This window comes from Varanus komodoensis, unplaced genomic scaffold, assembly GCF_004798865.1.
Source record: "Varanus komodoensis strain SLA01 unplaced genomic scaffold, ASM479886v1 scaffold32, whole genome shotgun sequence".
Lineage (NCBI taxonomy): Eukaryota > Metazoa > Chordata > Lepidosauria > Squamata > Varanidae > Varanus > Varanus komodoensis.
The window spans coordinates 21,663,920-21,684,039 of NW_025335798.1; the positions used below are offsets into that span (position 1 = coordinate 21,663,920).

At 42.4% G+C, this 20,120-nt stretch overlaps 1 protein-coding gene and 1 long non-coding RNA gene across 4 annotated transcripts in view; one reads left to right on the plus strand and one right to left on the minus strand.

The window, feature by feature from the left end:
• Positions 1–20,120, minus strand: part of ZEB2 (zinc finger E-box binding homeobox 2) — a 170,444-nt gene that overhangs the window by 130,318 nt on the left and 20,006 nt on the right. Inside the window, exon 1 of one of the 2 annotated variants that reach the window (XM_044438044.1) lies at positions 6,418–8,467. The exons of the other annotated variant lie outside the window; for it this stretch is intronic. Coding sequence (XP_044293979.1) covers positions 6,418–6,496 — 79 coding nt within the window. The 5' untranslated portion in view covers positions 6,497–8,467. Of the gene's footprint in view, positions 1–6,417; positions 8,468–20,120 lie in introns of those variants that run through there. 2 annotated transcript variants of the gene reach the window in all.
• The window catches only part of LOC123027337, a 21,900-nt gene continuing 3,290 nt past the window's right edge, over positions 1,511–20,120 (plus strand). For both annotated transcript variants that reach the window (XR_006415499.1, XR_006415498.1), the window contains exons 1-3: positions 1,511–1,598; positions 8,459–8,641; positions 19,364–19,491. This is a non-coding gene — a long non-coding RNA (uncharacterized LOC123027337). The remainder of the gene's footprint in view (positions 1,599–8,458; positions 8,642–19,363; positions 19,492–20,120) is intronic.

The following is a 20,120-nucleotide window of genomic DNA, read 5'->3' on the forward strand; positions in this document are numbered from 1 at the left end:
ACCCTTAAAACCTGGTAGTGGAGTCAAAAGGGAACAACTTAACATTGAAGTTTGATAGCCACCACTTTTGCTGTTAGCAGGATGCCAATGAAGCATTCCAGATTCTGATGTAAGCAGTAATTTCTAACTCAAAAGAAAAGCTTTTTTGAGGAATATATCTGAAAAGACACACAAGTCTAACAGTAATTTGGGGCCAGCTCATAAAACTGTCCTGGTGCTAAGTTGTCATTTTGTTGTTGTTTGCATGCCTGATTTTCTTTCACTACCATCATCCTGCCAGAAAGAGAGCATCTGACAGAATACTTTACACATCAAATGCTCAGGTGTAAGCCACTGGGAACAGGAAAAAAAGAACTACTAGCCAGTTAAATACCTCAGTCATGAGAAAGAGTCAAATTAAAAAAGGACATTTGTTAAAATGTGTCTTAAGTAGTGCTTTCATAGTTCAAATATTCTGAGAAGTAATATAGGAAGGATTTAATCGAAGCATGCAGTCCTGAATTGGCATAGGAGTGACTTTTTATACTGTGTGTATACATTTAGGAAAACATTACTATTTCTCTTGGGTATGTGTGTGTGTACACATACACATAAACACACACAGAGAGAGGGAGAGAGTATGTATTTAATATACACACATCTTGATCATAGTTTTGATTGCAAGCCTCACTTTTCCCCCCAAAAGCAATGACAGAGATCTTTAATGTAATAACATATTTTTGTTGAATGCCTTGGTGTTTTTTCCCCCTTCCTCCCCTTCATTCTACCAACTGAAACAGAGACAATTCTTTGTATGTCGAAACGTGCAATTATCATGTATCCAAAAAGGAGGGTGTAATTTTCACATCTGATTACAAGGGAAGAGTGTAAGGGAAGCTGCCTCTGTAAATGTACACTTGTTTACAGAGCGATACCCTTGATACTAAAGTCTTCAGAAACATGAAACACTGGGATGGGGTGCGGGGCGGGGGGATGGAATCAAGATTGTCATGCAGCAAAACAGAACAAAAACTATGTCCTTTTATTGGCTTGGCTGCAAATGAAAAGTCAGATTTTCTGAACTTCAACAGGCCAACTTATTTTAGATATTTATTAAGACAGTCAGCCCAACTTGATTCATGTTTCGTCCTAGTGAATTCAGTGGTCAGCCATGTCGGCTGGGGATGATGAGAGTTGTAATCTGACACATGGCAAGGGTACAGCCTAAGGGAGACTGAGGTAGCTGTCATGTCAATCACCTTAGTCTGCCTTTCTTGTTGCATGGGAAACCAGGAAGTGAAAGCTCTTTCTTTTTTAACTGTTAAGTTAAAATAGCATTTATCAGTTTAAACTGGAGCAACCTTTTCTTAGTAAATTTCAGTGGTTGCTTTTTCTGTATGCTACCCTATTTCTCTCTCACACACACATGCACACACACTCTTATGGCTCTTGTCTTCATTTTTGGTGTGTGCTGATTTACCTTTGATAAGATGAGCTTCTGAGTATAAGAAATTATTTTTGTTGTCATGTAGGAAGAGATGCTATCTTGGAAAACACACTGTGGTCAGATTGCTTACTAAAGAGATCAAAGATGGGAGAGGAAAGAGTTCATACAACAGGTAAGATTAAAAAGCATGCCCTACAGCTGAAAGCAATACCAGCAAACTTTTAAAATGGAGTAATAGCAGAGGATTGCAGTACTGCCATTGCCAGCATTTTGCAAAACACTTTCCAAACTGTCTTATCCTGACGTAGGCCAGGAGTCTGAGTTTGTTCTTGCTTGACAGATGTCCCTGACCAGAGAGTTCTGCTCATGAATGCTCCCACCAGTGCCATGGAGGAAGACAACATTCAGCTATTATACACACACATAAACACCCCAGCAGCCTCCAACTTCCGAACTTATGCTCTGGAGGGCTGGGAGAACCTCTGGAGGAGTGGGGAAAGGGCTGCAGGGCAAGGGAGAATGGTGAGAACTGACGTCTGCCAGCCAGTTCCTCTGCTGCCTCTCTGTTCCTGCCTTCATCTGTGGATGGATGCCGGTTAGTATCCAAGCCTTGGAAATGAACATTTAACCACCGCGGTATGGAGCAGGAACCAAAAAGCAAATTATAGTCAAGACCTGGAGTGGACTGACACTAGAGTCCCTTCCATTAATCACTGAGCACTGTTGCAAGACTTATGCAAAACACATTTACTGCTGTTGGGCACATGTTAATGAACACAGCGTGGTCTCTACTGTGCTGAAGGCACAATCTTGTGTCACACATAAATGCAATTGTGGGAGAAGCAGGAGAAGTTCAAAAGGTGATGCAAACAGAGGAAATGCCCCCCTTTTTTCCCACCTGAGCAGAGGTGTAAAAGGATCCCAGGTAATTTTTAACATTGACAGCTTCTTCTGCACCATCACATTCACATAGGCACACAACGCAGGAAGAGACCTCTGGGAGAGATGAAGGAAGGCAGAGATGCTGCTGCCATCTTCCCACCTTCTATGGGGTGAAGCCAGCAGGGTCAGTACCCCAATTCCTATCCACCCCGAGACAAGTGCAGCTCCTCTTCTGTGCTGTACTTTCCCAGGAGTAAGTGTCATTAAACTCAATGTGATTTACTGCTGAGTAAGGCCATAGAAGATAATGTGATTAAGTTCTGAATACATACGCAGTTTCATTTGTTTCCTGCTAGTTCTTCCTCGATTCAAGGAAACAAGGGGGACATTCCCCTTTTTTCCCCAGAGGGGAGGGGAGAAACATCATTGCATTTCCTCTCCAGTTCACTAGGCAAGGCAGAGCAAGAGAAGCCCCAACAGGACACTTCATTTTCCCTGTGAGCCTGCTATAGCTGGGTCCTCTGATCCAGAAGAGTCCTGCAACTTACTGGTCTATAAACCAGGGAGAAACTGCACCATATAATACAGCTGAAGAAAGCTGGGATGTAAGGGCAGGAATGGTTTGGCGTGAGCATCACGTGATACCGCAGTGAGTTAAGCATTACAGTATTAGTTAAAATAGTGCAGATCCAGCCCAGGAATTCTCTATAAAGGAAAGGGACAATATCCTCTCTTTCAGTAAGTAAAATCATTGTAGCAAGCTCAGGATAATGCTATAACCTTAAAATCTGTACCAATCGGCTCCTCTTGGTAAACAACAGACAAGCAAGGATAGCTAGCAATCTTGAATATTATTTATTGGGGTCAGAGCAGGATACAGCCTCAAGCAAGGTTTCCTCCACACTAGTTATCCTCGACAAATGATATATTTTCTTCTTTCAAAACTACTTTGCAGATCATCTGTTTTTTTTTTCTCCAGAAAACACTTTCCCTCACTCAGAAATCCTCTAGACATGGAGCATTAATACCTTGCTCTGAAGTACGTACTTCAAATCCACCTTTCTTTTTGCATGGAGAAACCAAGATAGTACTTTTCTCAACAGCAAAATAATTTGCAATAGACTTTTATTGGGCATTCCTGAGAAGAGCAACCTGCTATACAAAGAAAGTGGCATCGAGTATCCACTTGGAGTTATAGTCGCCATCAGATTTTCACGTGGTGTCTTCAAAATTCAAAAGTGAAATGAAAAATAGGTTACTGCTTCAAATGTAACACAAGAAAGGCCTCTCTGGTCCAACCTTTTGTTTCCACAGTGGTCAGCCAGTTTACTACTGGATGCTCACAAGCAGAAAACGAGTGCAGCCACATCCTCCCACTCATATTTCTTGGGAACTGGGGTGAACTGCTGGATATGGCCCTTGTGACCAGTGGCCACTAAGACCCTTATTCCCCATGCATTGACTAATCCCTTTTCAAGGTACCCAAGATGGTGGCCATAATTATATCTTGTGGTAGCAATTTCCAGAGTTTAACCATGAGGTATGGTGAACAAGTGTTTCCTTTTGTCTGTCCCGATTTGCAGTTATTTTTACTTTTACTGAACTGTTTCACAACTATATACATGAGAGCCAGTGTGGTGGTGAGAATGTTGGACTGGAAACTTGGGAGATCTGAGTTCTATTCCCCGCTCAGCCATGAAGTGCACTGGGTGAATTTGGGCCAGCCACTCAGTCTGAGGCCAACCTACCTCACAGAGTTGTTTTTGTGAGGAGTTACAGTGGAGTTATGTAGGTGGCCTTGGGTTTCTCTCAAGAGGAATAAAAGTATGATATAAATGCAACAACAACCATAGTATCATCAATAGTATAGGCAACCTGTACCATTTGAGAGATGAACAAATCTATTACAATAAAATTCTCATATCCCACTTTAGTAGAAGTATGAGTTGGGATCTGGAAAGTGTGATATGTGCCTATGTAATTAGTACAGGTGGTTACATACCTAAACTTGCCTCCTTTAGTTACTACTAATACTACTACTACTAATAATAATAATATGTTATGAACATTCGCTTTGTGACAAGAGGGAACAAGCCAGGACATTCATATTTATGTATATATTTTAGCATTTTATATACCTACCCTTGAACAAGTCCCAGAATGAAACAAATTGTCCTGTTCACATATGCAGAAAGCCTGGTTTTTACATGAAAATTGATATGGGAGCTTAAAGTTAGACTTCCTGCCCAAGCTTTGCAGGTGAACAACAGACATGGTGTTCTCTGCCACGTAGATACACTAAGAACCAAATCAGGCCTAACTTTAAATCTGGAAGTGACACTTTTCCTTATTTTTACTCTAGAGTAAACACAGGACACCTGATCTGGGTTTTAAAATCAAACCCCTGCACCTACTCTAGCATTTACCAAAGATAGGAATTTAGTGCCTGCTTTATTCAAAAAAATGAAAGAAACCTGCTGGATATGGATTTAAAGTAATATATATTTTACCCCAAAGCTTGTAGGTTAGGAATCCATTTCTTTTTGGTGGCCATCCATACAGTGCCTGGTGCTCTGTAGATATTTTAGATCACAACTTCCAGCATTTCCAACCATTGGCTCTGCTGGCTGGGATTGACAGAAGCCAAATCCCAAACGTCTGTAGGCTGGAGAAGCTGATCTAATGTATCACGGTCATTGTTGACTAGTGGTGTTCTTAGCCCAGCTGAACTAACTCATACAGATATGGGCTGAACATTAGATAAAATGGGCCATAACTCCTGAATGGAATGCTGACATAAAATCTGTACATTATTATGTAGGCCAGTGAAAGAAATAGCTGCATAAAATATGGGTTATTACTGTTCGGATTGTGTGGGTGTGTCTGATGGCCAGTGCAATTTTCTCCCCTCTGTGGCATCAGCATTCTTAAAAACAACAAATTAGCATATCTTCAGAAACCAAATCAATGCTGAGAATGCACTTCCATCTTTCACAGAGTGGTTAGAGTATATTTGCTTATATTTTGCACTATTTTAATGTAACCATATTGATCAAAGCAAACGTTCAATAAGACCGTAGGCATCTAGGTCTTATTAAAATTAGTCAACTTGAAGCAAGTGACCTGAGGAAGAAATGGAAAATTGTTTAGGGATTTTTACATGCAGAGAACCCAACCTGGTAATGTGGTAAATCTGCTAAGTGAACACATTTCCCTCAACTAAACCTGAGCACATAGGATAATGCCTGTGAAGCCCTCTAGGTGCTCACTCATGAGCGAACACACTAGTTTAGAAGTTCATAAGTTTCAGCTCGTCTGTGATTTGCCTTCCTGTGATTAAAACTAGGGCAGTCTGTGCCAATCTTGCTTGGCATCTTCTGTCACTAAACAATGCTAACTACCATATATACAATTTGCCTGTATAAGAGAGAAGTGACCTGTATTGCAGTTTTTTTGCTAACTTGCCCACTCCTTGTGATTCCTGTGCAAGTACAGATCAGCTGGGCAATGCCCTGAGCAATTACATAAGAGAAATTGCAGACAGAAAAAGAAAAAGAGCGGGGAATGATTTTCTCCAGACTAGTTTACTCTGTAACAAATAATATGTTTCCCTCTTCTGAAACTTGCAGCATTTCTTCAGCAAGGTAGAGAGTCATAATTAAAACACAAGCTCCCAGGACTGGCTTTAGCAGTGATTTGTAATACCACTCCTTTTGGCACATTTTATGGAGTCCAAAAATACTGTTTTCAAAAGCATTGCTATTTGTGTGGTGGCAGCGGGGGGGGGGGGGAGATGCTATACAACATTTTTAACTGATTAATTCTGTCTTCCCTCAGAGGACTTGACCTGCAATAGTGTTTTATTTTCATTGAAACACGTTGGGGGTAAGGGAGGAGAGGAGAGAAAGGATGGAGCCATGGAGAGAGAGGTCTTGCTGCAATACCTTTTAATGAACTGAGCCAAAAATTGACTATGGCATCTTTAGAGATTTCCTACTACCTGTCCTTCAGAGGGGGGCCTACAGAGTTCTCGGTGGACTCATTTTTCCTCCACCTCCTTCTGCAGTCTCATAAAGATGGTAATTCTTTTTCCTAAGTCAGATTCCAACCTTGATTTAGGTCCCATAGTAGCAACTGGTGTGATATTGCCGGCCAGGTTTCACTCCAGGAAACTTCTAATCTATCCATGGTCTTTTTAGGATAAAAGAAAAAAAATGTATCAGCAGAAGCTCCAACTCAACTTTATTTCATTTATAAATTACAAGAACGACGGTATTATATATTATTAATTTCTGCTGTTCTCCAATTCGACTGCAGCAGTGAGCTGTGGATGTTGGAACGGTGTAATTATGTTCTAGTAGGGCAGCCATCCGTTTCCTTTCAAAAATTTACAGGATTCTTAATCATGCTGCTCATTTGGGTGCGCAATAGCGAGGATGGCGAAACACAAACATGGCACGTTCGTTTACACAGGAACACCTGCTTAGCGTGATAGCAGATGTCAGTCAGCAAGAGGAACACAAAAGAAAAATATCAACAGCAGCAAACTCGAACCGTTCCCAACCCAGCGCAGTGAAATCTCTCCAACAGGAATATAAACGGCTGGGCATGAGTTTGCAAAGGAAGCGAGCAATGTTCGAAAGTCTCATTCGCCTGATAGCCAGGTCGAAAGAATGACACTGGCTTTGAAAGTGCTGTATCATCTGCATCGCACTGGTTTTTAGGGTTGCAAACAAGTATTTTTCAGTGATCATCCTCATCATAAAAACGTCTGCTATATGATAAAATGAATACATACATAATGTCTAGCTATATGTTGGAACAATGCCACTGCTCTACAAGGGTGAACTACTGGTGGTGTGCCTTCTCAGAGCTCTATATACTAACTAGTAATGGATGTTTCTAGTGGGATGAAACTTGGCTTTGGACAGGAAATTTAAAATTGCAATAGGTTTTATAAAATAAAATGAGGTTGTCTCGTGGAGAAGAGTGGAGTTTTGTTTCCAAGTGCTGTCATTCTATGTGTATTTAACAACAGGTTGCATCATTAAGTACAACCACCCCCACCCCACTATATTTAGTACTTAGGATACATCCTTGCAGTTGGGTATTGGTATACTCTCTGAACGAGTTCTGCAGTTAATTATTTTTTGGTAAGGATTGTTAGAATTCAGAGTGAGTCAACTTATGTAGGCCTGTGCATTAAAGACTCCCTAAGTATGCATTGACTTGATACCCGGTAATGGCTTCTAAGGAGCCGTTATGTAGTACCGTGTCAATGATCCATGCATTGAGGACTCCCTAAGTACGCATTGACACGATAGACCGTAACGGCTCTGAAGAAGCCGTTATGCTCTATCATGACAATGATCTGCAGATATTGGCAGAGGCTCTTGCTCGTTCATAAAGATTGTAAAAGTCTCCAAAGAAGCTGTTACAATCATGCTGCAAGAGCCATCAATCAGATCAATGGCGGAGTTTTGCACTTTCATTTATCTTGGTGCTGCTATCTTTTCTTTCTGAGATCGTAGCCCCAAAGAGGTCAATGCACTAAACATGTGCCTGCCAACAGAGTGCCTTTGGATGTCTACAGGTATTTGCCTGGCCTGTAATTCTTAGGGAGCTGTCCTGTGTGTATTTTCATGCAAAGGTTACACAGGGCTTTACCCAGTCATGTTCATTTCCCAGCAGAGCAGATTCCCTTTCCCTTAGGACCCTCCAGGGCAGAATGCGGAATGCGGGGGTACAGGGAAGAGGGAAAGAAGATGACACAAGGATAGTCCACCTTGTTCTATGGGATTTTCCCAAAATAGGTGTGTGTGAGTTGCAATCCTAGCTTTGCTTTCATAGTTGGATTTCCACTATGGCTTCCTTTCCACTAGGAAAGGAAGCTCCCAGAATGAAGTTAGACTTCATACATGCTCTGGGACTATAAAAGAGTAATTAGCTACTCTGCAGCTTTTCAGTTCATACTTCACTGCTTTTTCTGGGAAATTCATGTTACTTTATTCATGATTCTGGACATACTTCTTAACATTCTTCAGTGCTAAGGCTATGGAGACATAGTAGAACAAGGCACATTGTGTTGTTGTTTTTTTTAACAGACTATTTATGATGCTTTCCCTTTTACTCTGTTAATCACCTCTGCAGGTACAAAGGGTAAAGGTCAAGGTTCCCATGCACATATATCCTAGATGTGCTGGACTCTGGGGTCAGCTCATCCCCATTTGTGAGCCAAAGAGCCAGCGTTGTCCGAAGATGCTTCAGTGGTCATGTGGCCGGCGGGACGAAATGCTGGGGTGCATGGAATGCTGTTACCTCCCCACCAAAGTGGTACCTATTTATCTACTCGCATTTGCATGTTTTTGAATTGCTAAGTAGGCAATCACTTTGCATAGCCTGTCAAATGTTAAGATAGCTCTCTGGCCCTTTTAGAATCCAAAGCCAAGCAAGGAATGTTCAAGGTAAGTAAGAGGAAACCTGGAGAACTGGGTGCAGAATCAGGAAGATCTCAAAATGTATAGAGATATTTGAGTGGAAAGAAGTAGCAGAGCAACCCTGGAAGGGGGAACAGTTGGCTTAAAAGGAATGACAACAACAGCAGGGAGATAGGAAGCTCTATGGAGAAGTGAATGTGCTGAAGGAAGAAGGGCAAAAGACCACAATGCAGAGGAAAGAGTAACTTCCTCTGAGTTAAACTGCCCAGGCAAACAAGTGACACTGGATTACATAAATGGACAGGATGATAATGAAGAGATGGTGTAGTGATTACCTGGGTCCTACAAACAGCAAAGCAAACTTTGTCAAAGGCCACCCTTTTGCCACCTTCTCTCACACAGCAAACCAGTCTGATCTTGGGAAAGGCCAATTCGACTGCCGAGGTGCACATTTCTAAGGGACCAATTACAGACACGGAGAGGTGACTGAGGTGAAGCGCTTTCACCCTTCTTCGGGTGAAGAGCACTCGCCCTCATTCAGTTTTTCAACACTGGCCAATTTAGATGCTTGATGGGGAGGAAGGGTCTTATCTCCAGAAGACCACATTGCATTCACGGCTACTAGGCCAACCCAAAGAAGAATAACTGGGGTTCAGAATAAACCCCGTAGTTAGTAAGTAAGTAAGTAAGAAAGAACAGCAGGGTTCCTGCAGAACCGGAAGTGCCCTCTGTCTGGGAAAGAGAGGCTTTACAAGCACTAGTGAAACTCCCCCTTTCTATTGCAAAACTTTCCATGGGCAAGCATGAGCTGCCTTACACCAGTCCGATATTTATCCTTTAAGCTTAGTCCTTTCTCTACTTGGTAGCCACTCTTCCAAGCTTCTGGCTTTCGCATCCCCTGACCCTTTTGGCTGCAGGCGCGACAGATTGCACGGAGGTCCTTCTGCACGCAAAGCACATGCGGGGCCATTCAGTGACGGCCACCCTCCCAAAGGAATATTCTACCACCAATAAGCTGATTCAGAATTCACTTGAAAGCTTTACGTCTGAGTAAAGTCCAGCAGCTGCTCAGCAGGATCCAGTGTGCACCTGATGCTGAGCACCAACAGGACTTGCTCCTTCCCTCCCCACCAGCACCATGAAAAGCTCCATACATATAGTCTTCTCTGTGCATACTCCTGGGCTGAATTAGAGGAGGTGTTACAATGAGTAAAGATGATGGGGGAAAGGCTGCTACAAAGAAGGAAGCAGAAGGTATGTAAACTAACTTCCTGAACACTGATACTTACTTAGGCAAAATGCTTCTCAGGTAACCTCCCATTTTCTATATGTGGGATTCTTTTCCGCCATATAAGGCAGAAATACACAATTCATCCACTCCATATGGCTTTGGCAGACCTGCACAGATCAGCCTGCACTTGTGACATAGAACACTCTGTGTGCAGAAAGTCTCTGGTTTGATCCCTTTCAGCATCTGCCGAAACAATTGGTTAGTAGGTGATGTCAAAGGCCTCTGCTTGAGACTCAGGACAGACTCCTGTGGTAGTCAGAAGAGGTCACATGGGATAAAAAGGGACAAGTAGGACAACTTTGTATAAGGTGCCTTTCTGAATCAGATTTACAAAAGGTTTACCAGTGGTGCCCAGCCATGGATCCCTAGATGTTATTAGACGATTCCCACCACACCAGACTATTGCCCTACTTGAGAACCACTGGATTATACAACATCATGGAATATAACATGCTAAAAAGATCAGAAGTCCTAGGTTCAACCTCTGGCATCTTCGGTTTAAAAGGTTCAAGTAGGAAATCATGTGGAGGTCCACTTGCCAGAAGCCATGGAAGCGAATGCCAACCAAGAGTAGATAATAACAGGCTAGATAAATAAACAGTAGAACCTAGTAAAGACAACTTGTTATATTCCTATGATCATAAATGGATGCATAAAATAAAATACAAGACAGAGTAAAATACCTGTACAGGCTGTATGATGCCATGGGATTTCAGGAAAGCTTCCACATGTCCTTATATATTAACCATATATGTCTACCAGGGGAGAAAGATACAGAGATTCAGGAAGGAGGACTTCAGGGGCTGGCTTTGTTGGGTTCCTGCTGAAGTCTCTAATCCAGTGCCACATGCCAGTGCTGAGCTTTGAAGTCTCTGCTTCTTCACTTCTGCTGCCTCTGCCCCTAATACTCTGCCCAAGCATGCAAGAAGTGACAAGGGCAGGAAAAGGAGTTACAGCCTTGACTTTTCCTCTTGGTACTGTTTTAGGATGGACCCAGAGGCAGAAAAGGAGAGAGGGCCAATGAACAGGCAAAAGTTATTTCAGGAAAGAAGGACCACTCAGGAAGTAGAACCAATTGAAGGCACCTTTGTCCTGTCAAAATATGAAATCAACACGAAGCCTCCAATATAGAACCAACATATGGAATGAACATATGGACCATATGCCCTTACCATATTGCACCAAAATATGGAGCCAACCCTAAACCTCAAAACATCAAGTACCAAGCCCCAATTTGTGGCTGCTGAACTTGAAACTATTTAGAGATCCTTGAAAGAATGAGAGGGAGGCAGGGGGAGGGGGGTGAATGAACCTCTGTACATGTGTCTGTGTGAATGAACCAGAAAAATGCTAGGATCAACTTTCCTCACGAGGTGTCTATATTCTTAAATAAGAAATAACAGGGCTAGAGGACACTTGGAAGCCATGTGCCAAGCCATGAATGCTTGAGGAGAGGAGAGGAGAGGAGAGGAGAGGAGAGGAGAGGAGAGGAGAGGAGAGGGCCTATAAGATCATTCAGCACAAACCTCTGCTCTGTTTGCATGCAGTCTCCTATCTGGCAGCAGCTTAGGTCTTTCCAGATTAGCAAAGGTGACTTGCTAAGCAGGCAAGGAGTGTTGAACCTCTTTCAGCCTGAGGGATGAATTCCATTTTGGAAAAGCTCTTAGGAAGCACCTTCTACTCCTGGGTGGAGCTGAAGGCAAAAAGGGAGTAAGGCGAAAGGCAAAACAGATGGGACCAAAAGTGTGAGCTGTACCAGCATATTCTAGCTGAAAGAACTTTCTGCCATTAACTAAGCCTTAGTGTAGGCATTTCAACATTTTTTGAATGTAGAAAAGCTGCACAAAAATTGGGAAATTATAATTGGTAGCTGGGAGAAAAGGGATGAAGCCAAGGGAAGGAGGCATGGACATCTGGGGGCAAATTTGGTTTCCTCTACCTTACTCCTTCCTAGCAGGTTGGAGAAGCCAGGAGCCAGAAATGGTTCCATGATCCCAGGACTGGGGTGGGGGGAGCGGGGGGAGATCCTGGACATGACAACTCTCCAGTCTATGATTTAGCCAAAATTGGTGTTGCTCATGAGTGTGTGGTTTCTGGAACCTTGTCCCACACAGACAAAGCTTTTGGTGTGGTTGTTCAGAAGCCAGGGGAAGGGATCAGTGGACAGCCACTGCAAATGACTCAGCAAGTCATGGATGCTTACAGAGATCCAGACCCACCGCAACTCTAAAACTATCCTCTTGATTGCTCTCTCAGTTTTCAAGAGACCAGTCTCAGTATCCTGCTAGGGGAATAGGATTAGGATTTGGTATGCAGTTGCTAGGACACAGGAGTAACCCTGACCAGGGTCAGGCCAAAACCCATCTCAGTTTTTATATCTGGGGTTCACACACACCCTGATCTTGTCCTGGCTAATGAGACATGCCCTGGTCTCCAGTTCCTTGCTCTAGTCTTGGGTTGAGCCAAAGCCTTGGTAAGTTCAAGAACAGATTAAATTCTGAAGTTTCCATTGTTAGTGCTAGTGGAATTGTTCAACAGGCTGAGTAAGTCATAGCCAGATGGGAATTAGTACCTAAAATCATCTGTTTCTCCGTGAATTCAAAGCATTCTCAATGCTGCTTACATCCAAAAGATTCCAAGTCACCTACTGTTCCCCCATCTACATTTGGTTTGCTTTTTTAAAAACGAGAGCATTGTGCCAGAACAGGACCTTCACATAACCAAAGGTCACTGAAGCCGTGCATTATGTTCCTCTCATTCTGAATGTTTAGCTACAGTTACGAAGGGCATGTTGAATTGACTAAGCCTGTTTCTGATAGAGAATGTCTAATCTGTGATCTGCCAGGTATCTGATGCTGTATGACTGAATCTTACAGCCAGTGTTAACATCTTGGCTTGAAGTACAGGTATGGATTTCCCATGGCTCCTTCAGTGTTTTCCACATTTAAATTAGGAAGAGTTGTTATCTTTATCTGTAATGAGCACAAACATTGCTCTCGTTCTCTCTCAAGTTTATACCGATCATTGAAGAAAACTAAGGTTGCCATCCTGTTTCCCTTTGCACATTTGCTTTGGCTTCAGTTAACTCAAGAAATGCATCTTTTGTCTCTATAAGCAATGTGACAAAATGTACTGTGCTGTGTACCCCTCTCCTCCTTTTTTTCTCGCCAACAATGAAAACGCAATCCTTGAATAGGTGTAAAATCTGAGGAAAGTACATTTTCCAAATATTCTAAGCCTTTGAAAGAGGGATACACAATTCAGGACGACGCAGCTGCAATTTTGAGGTGTGGGGGGAGAGAGGCTACTGTTCCTTTAATGCCCAGCTGGTCCTGAGATGTAATAAAATTGACATATTGATTCCTTTGAATTTACAAGTGCCTGTTTCATAAACTCCATTTCCAAAGCCCAGGCATCTTTAGAGCACTGTCATTCCCCCCCCTTCCAAATGGATCAATTATGTGCCCACGTAATCCTGTTACCTGTGAAATCCATGCATACTTCACCCATTTGCTGCAGTTCCCAGATGGACAAACTTGCATTATGTACGCATAAACAAACAGAGTATTTTCCTGATATTAGGGATTGTTTTCAAAGTGAAAAGCAATCTCTTGGGTCCTTTGTTAAGAGAAGGAGAAGAAGGAGAAGAAGAAATAAAACAAAAAGGCAACAACATTTCTGTATCTTTTCAAGGAACCTCACCGCACTGTAATCTGATCATTGCTCCATGCAAGAATTCATTCATAAACCAATTTGGCGACTTTAAATTCCTTAAATACTAGAGAAAAGCATCAAAGCTTCCACACTTGGCTTGTTTAGGGTGGTGTTTTGGCTTTCTTTTTAGCTCTTGAATGCAGTGTTTTAATTTCTAGAGAAGCCTTGGGTAATAATCATGATATCTTCAAGCAAAGTCAGTATAAAGTTTCTGCATGATCTGGAAGGCTGGGAAATTAGCAGATCTGGTAAAGTCAGCAACATAACTATTTCGACATTTCACAATTTCAGAGGCTGGCATCTTTTGCTGTACAAAAAACGTCCTAAAACCCATTACATAAACAGAACCAAGAACAACCTAAAAATAAGCATATATACTGTAGGTGCACCTCCACAGACACAAATATAAAGGCAGCCACACACACGCATGCACACACAACCGTGTTTGTTTAAAAGGCAATGCAACCTCTACAGCGATTTGGCTCCATGAATAAATTTACAGAGACACCCCCACCCCCGTGCTTTTTAAATTATCAGACTGAAATCTTGCTTTCTTCTATTTTATCATCAAGTTCTGATAAAGAGCTGTAACACAGACATGGATTCTCCTTTCTTTCTCCTCCCCCCACCGCACACAACCATGCAGCTTCTGATTCGCTACACTTTCAAACGCAAACTTCAGTTACGCTACACTTGCACTGTACGATTTGTCCCTAAAGGTTCCCCAAATTGTGAAATATGTCGTCTGCCACATGACCTAGTGCAACAGGGTGCGTCAGTCTGAAGTGCATGCATGCGTGCAAGCAAACATACGTACATGCAGAAAGGACGGGGTGCTTTAGACTGAAGAGGCAAAGAACCAGCACCAGGCAAAAAGAAAAGAGAAGGGGGAAAAGGTATTTGAAGCAGGCAGCCCTGTGGCAGTGGCCCGGCGCACTACGGCCATTGTTCAGGAGTGGGTTTAGAGATAAATGGCTGCATGTTAACCAGATTTGACATGCTGTAGAAAAGCAGCCACCTTTGGTCCCATGACACAGCCAAACAGAAAACACAACAAGCAATCCTGGCAAAGATGCCTGACGTGAATAAAAGCACCACAATTTGTCACATAGTTGTTACAAAATGTTTGAAGCTTTGGGGCTTGCCATTGGATGGCAAAGAGGAGACAGCCGGCAGAACTATGAGGTCGCCAGGATCTCTGGGGCTGGGAGAAAGCTTTAAGATGCACAGGGAGGATTTTCTTAGGTTAGGTCCACCTCCACCCATTTTTACAAAATGTAGGCTCTCCTGTTTTGTGATCTTCAGTGCACTTAAACTGGAGTAAACAGGACACAATGGAACTTACATTCATAGGATTGTGCTGCTATCCAAGAGATTCCAAAGTACTAAGGATACAGCCCAATACACATTTCCTCAATATAATCTCCCTTCTTAATGAGTGAATTACTTTTGAGCAATCATATTTGGAGGTGGGTTTAAATCCTGTGTCAACTTACACAGGAAGCAGCCCCCTTTGAACATGTCAGGACTCCCTTCCAAGTGTGCGTAGAGAAATAATTGAAGAAATTTGTTTTAGTATTTGGAACACCACTTACTGGTATTAGTTTTCATTCCTTTTTTCCATTTATATCTGCATGGTCAAGAATCGTGTAGACTTTGGCCACCTACTTAGTTTTCTGCTAGAATCCTGCAGCCCACCACCTGGAGCCATGTCCAAAGTACCGGTTCAGGAATTGAAGAAGTATATACTTAACCTAAGCATCTGTTTGCAGTTCCAGAAAGGGAACACACAAATGTCTCCATACACAAATCTACTCCTATTTCCTCCCTTCCTCACTTTGTCTTTTCAGCAGCCCAATTTAGGGTGAGGAGGAAAAAATCTTTTTATGGTTGCTATTGTTAACCAGAGACACTTATTAAACTACAGCAAATTACCAGTGAATCCTCATCTGCCTTCTGTCAACCTCAGTCTCCCATGTACAGTGCAGCACACAAAGCATTCAAAATGGCCAAAGGAAGCCCATATCCAGTATTTAAGGCCCAAGTTACTGAAGATGCTTTCCGATACAGGTGCATGTGTGCACACGCCCGCACATCAACTCCCACTCATCAGTAATGGTTTGGGAAAGAGGGGGGCAGGAAAATGTACATATTCACTGTTATAGTCTGACCGAGATTTCATGATGCCTCGAATTTACAATAAACACGAAATGAAAACGATCCATAGTGCACATGTGTAGACTCTGTTTGCCGATATTTGAACTGTGTTATTAAAACACAGGTAACTTAGGCTGCAATTGTCTACATGTTTACCCTGGCATGAGCCTCAGCAAACTCACAGTCGCTTACTTCCGAGTAGATATGTTTAGGATTGGGATTGCACTATTCAGCTGAACTGTCGTGTACCCATGGCTGGAAAAACTTGCATGCAGGCTTTGGCTTTTGGTACGTACATTTAAATTGGGAGGATGCATTGAGGCAGCCCAATCTTATTTGAACATACACTATGGACATTTTTGCTTCTGATGACTGAATATTGACTGATACTTGTGGGCAATATAAGGAGTCCAGGAGTTAGCACTGTTGCCATCTTATCTGATGTCCCAAGCCCAATGCCATGGCATCATCACTGCTTTCAGAAAGCCAAGCTGGCATGCTGTGCCCCAATGGCAGCATCTCCTACCCAGGGAAGATGAAGAAGAATGCATGGATTGATTTTCAAATTACCTCAATATTTTGAAAACATTTTCACCTGCATGCTGAGAATGCTAAGAATGGGAAGGAAGGCAATTGTGCATTTACACAGTCTCCACTGCATTCATTTATAAATTACCTCATCACTGACTAAAATTAACACTGATTCTTACAGGCAATTTCTCAATTTCCAATGCTAATTACATTTTTTTTACTTTTAAATTCTGTACCACCTGTTTTGGGCAAGACATCTTAGGCAGCGCGACCGCATTTAATCACAATTTTAATTAACCGCCCTGTAGATGTGAAAAAGAAGCAATTATAATGTAGATGAATGATGATTTTTCTGCATTAAATTGTTTTGTTTCCCTGGTATGTTGATTGTAACACAGCACACAAATACAGTAACTGTACAATCCCCCCCCCATTGTAATTTAGTAATTGTTTTGGGGAAAAACCAGTTTGAGAGTGAGTGACTTCATCTGTTTACAAATTGATTGATACCATTAACTCACTGATTGCTGTGCCACGTATATTGTATTGCACAGACTGGCATAAAATATAATTAGACAGGCATAGAGTTTTGCAGCACTCTTTTGGAATCAGAAAATTAAGTGTAACTTAAGTCATTTTCTTTGAACAAAGTACTATCTAATCAGTCGGGGTTGCTGATACAACTATCAAACTATAACAGGCATTCTAATTCCACCATTCCAGTAAAATAACAAATGTCACTTACTTGTCAAAGGGGATGATTTGCAACAAAATCTGGGCAACAACCAGCCTAAAGGTTAGGTGTTGGCCAGTAAAAGCCCTCTCCAATTCATCTAGACATTTATCAGAGGAAGCTGTTCATGAGATAGCAAGACAGAGGTATGGAAGCAGTGCTGTGTCCATCCTTGCTGAAACCAGGAAGAGTCTATGGTGCATAATTCGAAGTAATGCTACTATCTCAAAGCTGAGGTTTGAAACTAGATTTTGTTTCTGCAGTATGGGTGAAAGGGGAGAGCCCATTTCCTTTTCCAGCAAGGACTGAAGGAGAGCTTGTCCCACTCCTGTAACACTCAGGCAGTTGCACAAAATAACTATCTGGAAATTTATCTAGGAGACGCACCGAAAGCAATTAAATGACAGGCTAGCCCTCTAAATGCACACTTGCAAGGGGCCTGGCATCGTATTGCAGAATGTGCATCCACACAGCACTCCGTGTGCTGTTCCCTAAACACTGATGGGTCCCCATGCCAAGCCTCAGGGCTCACGCACAGACATTCTCACCGGTCATGGCTCTGCCACTCGCTACAGTGAGACCCGTTGGCCATCATACACCTTGCTCTCAACGTCTTGCTACAGTGTGCATGAATGCATAGATGGGTCCCTGCACTGAACACAGCATTCCTCCTGCCATCTCATGCTTCTCCTTGCATATTTTTCCATACTTCCAGTTAGACATGAAATCATGAACCAAAAGAAAGGGATGGCTCATTTTCAGATGCATCCAGCAATTCAGGCTGCTGTTGCAGTATTAAAAAGGACGGCTGCACATTTTTCTCATTGCCAGCTGCGTGAAATGATCGTGCTTGGCCCCAGACATTTTGCTTTCTAAGAGGAGCATCAAATGGTACTTGCCCCCCAGGCATGGTCAAGGTGCATCATGACCGAAGCAAGCCACATTATTTTTCTACTTGAAGCAGAGAATAATGCATGTACCTCTCCTCTCATGAACAATAAAATGCAGTGTTCAATGACATCGTCTTTCCATGACACCCAGAACCACCTGGCTCTGGCAGCTGCCTCACTCTTCCCAATGACTGGGCTAGCTCTTTGGGTGCAGTCGCTGTCCCAGATGTACTAGTGTCTAGCCTGCTGCCTCTCCTCGAAGAAATTACCTTGGCTTTGTCCAGTTCCCATTGTGATTTCCTGTTTACAGAAACATTTCCCTTTCCTTCAGGTACTGTTATAGTGTAGAACACAGAGGTTTACTTCTGACCTTAGATTTCTGCACTGCAGGTCTGGGCTACATGCTCTCTGTGTGTCTATAATGCTCTTCAAATCAGTGGTGGGAGGAAAGTTTGGAATGCTTCATCCCCCTCCCGTTTTTTATAGCACCTCCGACAAATAAGACTTGCCTAGGCTGAGAAGCTTCTGGAAAACAATATAGAGTTGGTTCTTTTGTCCTTTCAAGCTACTTCTGATGTATACAGGTAGCAAAACTGGGGGATTGGTAGTAAAAATAGGTTTAGGGATTTATTTGCAATGCTGGTGTCTCTTGCCTTCTTTTAACTCTTCCCATGTTACATTTTAAATGTTTTTGGGATGCAAGAGATTTGAGCCATAAAGGTCTGCCATTACATTCCTCCATTGTCATGACAGGTTTGTATCTGCAAAACCAGGCAAACTTGCAAGCAAGCACCTGACTTTCAAAGAGAATCTAGAAGTCTGTTGCCATACATACTTGCTTGGCAGTAATCTGTGTGAGTCTTTCTTCCACACAGTTACGTGCACTTTACAAACCCTTTATTTCTGCAGGATTACTAGAAATGGCTAGCTGCAAAGTCACATCTTAGGGTAGTTTATATCCAGGCTTTCTTCCTGTTCCGCATCCTCATTATGCCATGTTATTAAACTTCCTCACTGAAGATGGGAAAGATCAGGTTAACCAGTCTAGTCTTCCTGCATGATACTCAGGCTGAGAATGCTTCTGATAGCAAAGCAGCAAAGTAACTCTTCAGTCCTGAACATACATCCTTGGAATCAGCATGCTTAGGACTGTGTGCTAAAGCTGTGTTTCTCTTCTCATTTATGTACGTGGAAGTCCCTAAAAACCTTTTAGGAACCTATTATACGTTCTTAACTATGTACACTTTTATAGAAACTGTACATAAGGTGCTTTCCCCCTTCTCCTTTCTCCTTTTTCACAAGCCAACGGCCGTGCTTAGAGAATTACCTTGGCCAGCAGAAGCAACTTCCACCAGCCACCACTATCAAGGCCTGTTTCATCATCAGCATCTTGACAATCATGCAAAAGTGATGGGAGCTTCACTTGCAAGGTAAAATCTTGTTTCTTTAATTTTTCTAACTGGAGTCTCACAACTGGAGTTTCTTCATATCTCGAAGAAGATATGAAATTGACTGGACCAGATCCCAAGTGGCTTAAGGTCTAGTCGGTTTAATACCTAAGAGAAAATTTGCTCTGGTTCAAAAAGGAGCCATGGGCATAGGACTGAGGCACTTAAAACTGTGGTCCAGGTATTGGCAGGAGAAGAAAGAAGGCTACTTGCCACGGTTCCTTATCCAATGTGCAGTTGTGATATGACAGGCGCACAGAATTGTACACAGTGTGGAGGTTCTGACACCTCTAGGGGCGAGTTTTGTCTTTTCCAAGATACAGTTTGAAATTCCAAAAGCACAAAATATTAACATGCTACCATGGGCAATTATAGCTTAAAATGCCTCCCTTCCAAGCCTCCCAGAAGCTATCAACTCCACACAGCCAGAGTGGCTTTGCCATTAGCCTCAATAATAGCAGGATCAGGTGTGCTGCTGGGTTATTAATAAGGATCTTACATCTTATTTTCTTCTGGCCTGTATGTTTTATAAATATTTAAAATAAAGTATTAATAGGACACATTAAATCTAAAGCTAGGTTCCTTTTGAAATTTCATAAGCTTCCCATCTC